Source organism: Pelecanus crispus, chromosome 1 (assembly GCF_030463565.1).
Source record: "Pelecanus crispus isolate bPelCri1 chromosome 1, bPelCri1.pri, whole genome shotgun sequence".
In the NCBI taxonomy this organism is placed as follows: domain Eukaryota; kingdom Metazoa; phylum Chordata; class Aves; order Pelecaniformes; family Pelecanidae; genus Pelecanus; species Pelecanus crispus.
The window spans coordinates 226,798,584-226,805,480 of record NC_134643.1 but is presented as its reverse complement, the minus strand read 5'-3'; the positions used below and the strand labels follow the sequence as shown (position 1 = coordinate 226,805,480).

Here is a 6,897-nt window from a genome sequence, read left to right as displayed (position 1 = left end):
GGTAAGGATGGGGGGGGGGCTGGGGGGGTGAATGGGGTGGGGGGCTGTGGGGGCTATGGGGACACTGGGGGGGGATTTGGGGCAGGGATGGGGTGAGTGGGGGGGCTGTGGGGCCGGGCCGGGGGGCACTGGGGCGGCTGTGGGGCAGGGTTGGGGGGCACTGGTGGTGAATAGTGTGGGGGGTACTGGGAGGGCCCTGGGGGTGACTGGGGGGGCTGTGGGGCCGGGCCGGGGGGCACTGGAGGGCTGTGGAGCAGGGTTGGGGGGCACTGGGGGTGAATGGGGGGCTGTGGGGCTGGGCCGGGGGGCACCAGGGGGGCTGTGGGGCTGGGCTGGGGGGCACTGGGGCCTGAATGGGGTGGGGGATACTGAGGGGGGGCTGTGGGGTGAATGGGGGTGGCTGTGCAGCAGGGTTGGGGGGTGAATGGGGTGGGGGGGGGCTGGGGGGGCTATAAGGACACTGGGGGGGTGAATGGAGGGGCTGGGGGGCAGGACTGGGGGACACTGTGGGGTGAATGGGAGGACTGGGGGGGCTGTGGGGCAGGGTTGGGGGGTACCATGGGGTGAATAGGGAGTCTGGGGGGGGGCTGGGGGGCAGGGCTAGGGGGTGAGTGGGGCTGGGGGGGGGGAGGTTGTGGGGCGGGCCTGGGCTGTACTGGGACAGCAGAATGGATCTGGGGGGTCTGTGCGTGGGGCTGGGGATATGGGGGGGCAGAACTGGGGGGGCTGAGTCAGTTGTGGGGGGCCCTGCTGTGGCAAAACAGGGCTGAGGGGCGGCGGGGCAGGGCTGGGGGGCACGGGGGTGGTGGGCCGGGGGGGTGAGGTTGGAGTCAACGGGGACTAACGGAGCGGCTGCCCCGGTGCCCCCCGCTTCACTCTGTTCAGAATCGGGGTGAGCTGTGCCGTGGCAGGCAGCGGGGGCAGAGGTTTGGCCGGAGCCAGAACGCCGGCTCTGCCCCGCCGGGAAATGCTCGGTGCAGTCGCGGAGCTGCCCTCGCTCCCCGCCAGGCACTGGAGGGATCCAAAAGGAAGCTCGGTCCCGGCAGAGCGCTGTCTCCAGGGGATCCCGCATGGCTCCGGTTAAAATCAGCTACGTCGTGTCCTTCTCCTCACAGGTCGCCGGGGGGTTTCCTCCAGAGGGGCTGCGGGACGTGGTTTAGTGGGCACGGTGGTGTTGGGTTGGTGGTTGGACTGGTGATCTGAGGTGGGGTTGGTCTCTTCTCCCAAGGAACAAGAGATAGGACGAGAGGAAATGGGCTCAAGCTGCGCCAGGGGAGGTTTAGATTGGATATTGGGAGAAATTTCTTCATGGAAAGAGTGGTCAAGCATTGGACCAGGCTGCCCAGAGAGGTGGGGGAGTCCCCATCCCTGGAGGGGTTCAAAAACCATGTAGAAGTGGCACTTGGGGACATGGTTTAGTGGGCATGGTGGTGTTGGGTTGATGGTTGGACTGATGATCTTAGAGGGCCTTTCCAATCTTAGTGATTCCTGGTTTTACTGTCATTCAAAAATAATCCAGCCGCCAAGGCAGGAAAGATGAAATGATGACTCTGCCCTGAATTGGTTGAGTGGTGGCCTTGCTAGTGTTGGGTTACTGGTTGGACTGGGTGATCTTAAAGGGCTTTTCCAACCTGAACAATTCCATGAGTCGATGAGGTTTGCAAAGCCCGGGTTTCCCTCTGATCTGCTGAGGGCTCTGAAGAGCGGGGGTCTCGGCGTGAGACATGACGGGGCACAGCGCTCCTTGTTAGGCACCGGCTGAAGGGCACGAATTACACGTGTTTCTCCCGCTCTCAAAAAGCGGAGTCCTATTTCTCTGGGTTGCCAGAAACTCCTCCGCTTCTCCCAAGTGCCTGGAGTGAGACGGAGGTGAAGGGGAAGGTGGCCGGGGAGGGAGCTGGCGCGTGACGTGACGTCTCTGCCGTCGTCTGCAGGACCCCAAGTACCCGGTGGAGAATTTGCTGCTTGAGGACGGCCTTCGGCCCTGGCTCGGCTGCCCCCAGGACCGCAGCAGGCAGCTGAGAGTAGAGCTGCAGCTGGAGAGAGCCAGTCCCATCAGCTACGTGGACGTCGGTACGTCCCCCGCCGCCGGCTCGGGCAGGGCTGTGCCCTGGACGGGATCGGCAGCGCTGAGCCTCACCTCCCTCCTGCCTGAACGCAGGCAACTGCGGCTGCGCCTTTCTCCAGATCGAGGTGGGACGTTCCTCGTGGCCGCTCGACCGGCCCTACCTCACCCTGCTGCCCAGCGTTGCGCTGATGACGCCGGCTGACTCGAAGCTGGACCAGAACCGCTGCGGGGTCCGGATGTTTAAGGAAGGTAAAGATTGCCTGATCCGGAGGGAAGGAGGCCCAGGGCAGAGCGGAGAGGCTGGGGGGGCTGGCTGGGGTGGGTGGAGGGGGACAGGGAGAGCGGGGAATGGCAGGGAGCAGGGCAGGGATCGTCCCCCTGTACTCGGCACTGGGGAGGCCGCACCTGGAATGCTGTGTCCAGTTTTGGGCCCCTCAGTACAGGAAGGACATTGGGGTGCTGGAGCGTGTCCAGAGAAGGGCAACGGAGCTGGGGCAGGGTCTGGAGCACAGGGCTGGTGGGGAGCAGCTGAGGGAGCTGGGGGTGTTCAGCCTGGAGAAGAGGAGGCTGAGGGGAGACCTGATCGCTCTGCAGCTCCTGACAGGAGGGGGCAGGGAGGGGGTGTTGGGCTCTTCTCCCAGGTACCAAGTGATAGGATGAGAAGAAATGGGCTCAAGCTGCATCAGGGGAGGTTTAGATTGGATATTAGGAGAAATTTCTTCACGGAAAGAGTGGTCAAGCATTGGACCAGGCTGCCCAGAGAGGTGGCAGAGTCCCCATCCCTGGAGGGGTTCAAAAAACAGGCAGAGGTGGCACTTTGGGACATGGTTTAGTGGGCATGGTGGTGTTGGGTTGATGGTTGGACTGATGATCATAGAGATCCTTTCCAACCTTAGTGATTCCTAGTTTTTAATGTCATTAAAAATAATCCAGCCCCCAAGGCAGGCAACATGAAATGATGACTCTGCCCTGAACTGGTTCAGTGGTGGCCTTGGCAGTGTTGGGTTACTGGTTGGACTGGGTGATCTTAAAGGGCTTTTCCCACCTCAACGATCCCATGATTCTAAGTAGTGCTGGACACCAGGGCTCATGGCCATCCTGTTTGCTCTGCAGCGCCGGGAGGGTCGTACCGGCTCCGCTCCCCTGCCCTGGCTTCTCCCGTGCCCGTAATCCCCCGGTTGTCGCCGCGTCCTGGTCCTGGGTGGGGGGAACAGCGGCACAGGCTGACGAGCGGAGGCGGGAGCGGTGCGGGCTTGCCCCCTCCAACCCCAACTGCTTCCCCCCCCGTTGCAGCAGACTTCCCGGCGCTGGCGGTGGGGCAGAAGTGGGACCGCCTGCGGCTCACCTGCAGCCAGCCCTTCAGCAAGCGCAGCCAGTTCGGGCTGTCCTTCATCCGCGTGCGCACGCCGCAGGAGCCCGAGCACCCCCCGCCGCCCTCCCAGCAAGGCCTGGTAGGTGCCTCTCGCCGCCTCCGCGTGCTCCTCACCGGGGGAACCCGCCGGGAGGTAGCGGCGACGGCGCTTTTTCCTCCGCTGCCGCTGCTCGTGCCCCACGGAGAGTCGGTGAGGGTGCTCGCCTGGCCAAACCGGGGGTGTGCGCCCAGGGTGGGGGGCACGGAGCGCTGGTCCCCATTCCCCGAGGCATTCCCTTGTCCCGCAGGAGGATGCCGAGCCTGCGGACGGCCCTTGGCGCTCCAGCCCTGCTTTTTGCCGGACTTTCTTTGCAGAACCGCGCTCGTAAGTAGCCTGATCTTGATCTGTCTCCATCCTCTCCCTGCGTAGCCAGGTCCGGAGCCACCCCGAGGCGTTGCCTCCGAGCCCGCGGGCACCTGGACCCCCCCCGGCGCTCACCTCCCCGGGGGGCCGCCAATTTCTGCCTCCAGGAGCTCGAGGGAGGAGGAGCGGCTGAAGAGCCGTCTACAGCAGCTGGAACCAGGCTCCTGGAGCCCAGAGCGCCTCAGCCGCCCGGCCCGGATGGTGCTGTCGGCGGCACGGAGCCGGGCACTGAGGCCCAGAGCCGGCACAGGCGCCCCGAGGGGTGACCCAGAGCTGCCCACCGAGGACCCGGGAGGCTCTGGGGTGCCAGGTGAGCCAGAGCTGCCTGCGGCCGCCGTAGGGCACGTCGCAGTGTGGAGAGCCTTTGCATAGCTGGTACGCACCCCCCAAAACCATCCAAAGGGGTCTTGTCCTGCTGAGGGCTCTGCCCGTGGCTGGTAGAATCCCACCCGGGGCGAATCCGCAGCTGCCGGGGCGCTCCCCGTGCCCCGAGAGACCCCCTTTCCCCTGCCCCGCTGGCGGGGACAAGTCGCCCTCCTTGCAGGCGTGAGAGAAGCGCGACGGTAAATCCCACGGCTCACCTAGAAGCCTCCCGTGATCCGTTCGCTGTCCGCCGCGGGGCGGCTGGAGGTGGCAATCGTCGTTTTGCGTCGCGGGGGTGTTTTTCCCTACCCCATGAACGCCGTTGGTTCGGTTCTCACACGGCCCCTTCCGCCGGGAGATGTGGCGCTGCTGGGTGGAGGGCAGGAGATGACCCCTCATCCGCTGTTCCGCAGGCTCTGCACAGGACATCCCCGCAGCCCCCATGAGAGGCCGCAGGCAGCCAGCCAGCGGGCAGAGAGCTTCCAGCCCTGCGGGCAGGTAATCCCTTGGCTCACCACGTTTCTCCTGCCCTCACCCCGGCGATTGCTCTGCTCCGAGTCTTTCCCAGCCAGCTCCTTGCCTGCGCCCACTGCGCGGCTCCCTTCTTTTTTGGCGCGGTGCCGGATCCGGTCCCCGGCTGGGGCTGCTCCTTTGGGTGGGCAGGACGCAGCGGAGCGAGCCCTAAGCTTCCAACTCCTCTTGCAACGCCTCCGCAGGTCTCTGCCAGCCGCCCCGAGGCAGCCCAGGTCAGGAGGAAGAGCCAGAGCCCACGGCCACCGAGAGCGACGGGCCCGGAGGGGAGACGCTGGAGGGGACGGCGGCCACAGGGAGACGGGCATCTGCCCCATCTGCTCAGGTGGGGGCTTGGCAGCGGCGTCCTCTGCCCTGAAACGACCTCCCCGTAAACGCGGAGAGGCCGCACGGCCGGCTGGGACGCACTCTGTCCGTCTGTCTGTCCGTCGGCCGAGTCCCCTCAGCTCGGCGGCGCTCCCCGCGCAAGCTGGGAGGTGAAGCGGTGGTGGGAGAGGTGTGGGGGGTCAGCCCAGGGCCCCGTCCCCGGTGCGGTGCGCGGCTGACCTGCGCTGCGGCGGAGCCATGGAGCCAGGCCGAGCCGTGGCAGAGCTGCCACGGCGTCGAGGGGGGCTCAGACCAGGGGCAGTTGGGTTTGAAAGGCTGCGAGGGGTGAGGGGACGCCGGCAGGTGGGGACAGTGGCGGCTGCCGCTGGCTCCACCGTCCCTGCTTGCGCGTCGAACCCCGGCTCTTCAGGGAGCAGCGGCTCTGTAGCCGGGACGTTCGCTCGTGCAGGGTGCGGGCAGAGGGGGGTGACGTCCCGGCGCGTCGCAGGGTGCCAGGCTGCCATGGGGACCTTCGGGGAGGGCGCGAGCCCAAACCCAGCAGCGCTCACCCCGACGCCGGAGAGCCCAGGACGACCGCGTCGCCTCCCCTTTCCGCAGGCCGCTTCCGCCTGGATCTCCTCCCTGCGCACGCCTCCAGCTGCGGGGAGGAAGACCCCGACGACGCAGCCTGGCCTTCCTCCCCACTGGCGGAGGCGTCCCCCAACGCCTGGGTCTCCTGCCCCATCTGCGAGCTGCTTTTCAGCGCGGCAGAGGTGGAACGGCACGCCAGCGCTTGCGGGGAGCAGGCAGCGACGCCAGGCGCCCCGTCCCCGTCCCACCGCCTGGGGTAAGGCTGCGAGGGCAGCGGAGCCGGGGGACGAACCCCGCGTCGCGGCGGGGGGACTGAAGCCGCATCGCTGCGGCCGTTGGCGACGCTGGACCAGAGCCCTGCCCGTCCCGTCGGGTGAGCTGCTGCCTGCACCGCTGGAGCCAGTCGTGGCGCGGCAAATGCACTCGGGCAGGAGTTGGGCAGGGAATGAGCCTGCGCGGGAGCGCCGGCTGCGCTGGCAGAGGCGCAGCGGCCCCGGTAAATTTTACGGCGAGGCTGGAGCAGGGATGGAGAGGCCGCTTCCATCCCCACGGCCAGGCCTAGGGAGCAGCACAGGGCTTGGGGGGGGGGGGGGGGGAGACACCCCACGGGTGGGGAAGGGCTGTAACGATGGGGAGTTGCTGCTGGAGAAGAATAAAATAAAGGAGAGAAAGAGGAAAGAGAGCGAAAAACTCCCCTGTGGCTACCCAGTGCCGCAGCAGGGGCGAGTGTCCTGCCCCAGCGCACCCCGCACAGCATGGAGAGGACAGCGAGGAGGAGGTGGGTGCGCTTTTCCTCACCTCAGCACCCACGCGGGCTCCCCGGTGCCGGCATGGGGTCCCCGTGGGCACAGAAAGCGTGTGTAGGGAGAAGCAAGACACCCCCCCCCCCCCCCCGAGAGCAGGAGAAAAATACAATTTATTTACAAGTAGAAACACTTTAAAAATGCCGCTTCGCCCCGGGAGGGAGCTGGGGGGCTGCGCCCGCAGCTCAGGGGGCGCAGGCATGGCCCTGGCTGCCCCCTTCACCCGGCCCCAGGGACTCCTAAACCCAGGGAGGAGGCCAATGGCCCTGGGGCCACCACCGTCCTGGGTCCCTGCACCCACGGGTGTTTCCAGCCCTGGGGAAACAACCCCCTCCCACGGGTGACGCTGGCTGCGGCAGGGAGGGGGCCGAGGCCCTGCCACGCTCGGGGGACCCCCGCGAGCCGTGGGACGTGTGGGGCAGCAGCACACGGGGAAGGGGGCCCCATCGATCCCCCCCCT

At 66.8% G+C, this 6,897-nt stretch overlaps 1 protein-coding gene across 1 annotated transcript; it reads left to right on the top strand.

Moving 5' to 3' along the window:
* Positions 1-1,029: 1,029 nt before the first annotated feature.
* XNDC1N (XRCC1 N-terminal domain containing 1, N-terminal like) lies at positions 1,030-5,894 on the top strand. Its single transcript, XM_075721957.1, has 7 exons — positions 1,030-1,115; positions 1,935-2,073; positions 2,162-2,317; positions 3,362-3,630; positions 3,850-4,153; positions 4,620-4,704; positions 5,552-5,894. The coding sequence occupies exons 1-7, from the start codon at positions 1,071-1,073 to the stop codon at positions 5,892-5,894; spliced, it is 1,341 nt and encodes a 446-aa protein (XP_075578072.1). The 5' UTR covers positions 1,030-1,070.
* The last annotated feature ends 1,003 nt before the right edge of the window (positions 5,895-6,897 follow it).

What these genes read in the sequence shown, in the direction of transcription:
- XNDC1N (XM_075721957.1), top strand. Translation starts at nt 1,071, where the DNA reads ATGGCTCCGGTTAAAATCAGCTACGTCGTGTCCTTCTCCTCACAG. An exon ending in GGTCCGGATGTTTAAGGAAG is followed by an intron (nt 2,318 to 3,361) that starts GTAAAGATTGCC and finishes CCCCCGTTGCAG; the next exon opens with CAGACTTCCCGGCGCTGGCG. An exon ending in TCGTGCCCCACGGAGAGTCG is followed by an intron (nt 3,631 to 3,849) that starts GTGAGGGTGCTC and finishes CTCCCTGCGTAG; the next exon opens with CCAGGTCCGGAGCCACCCCG.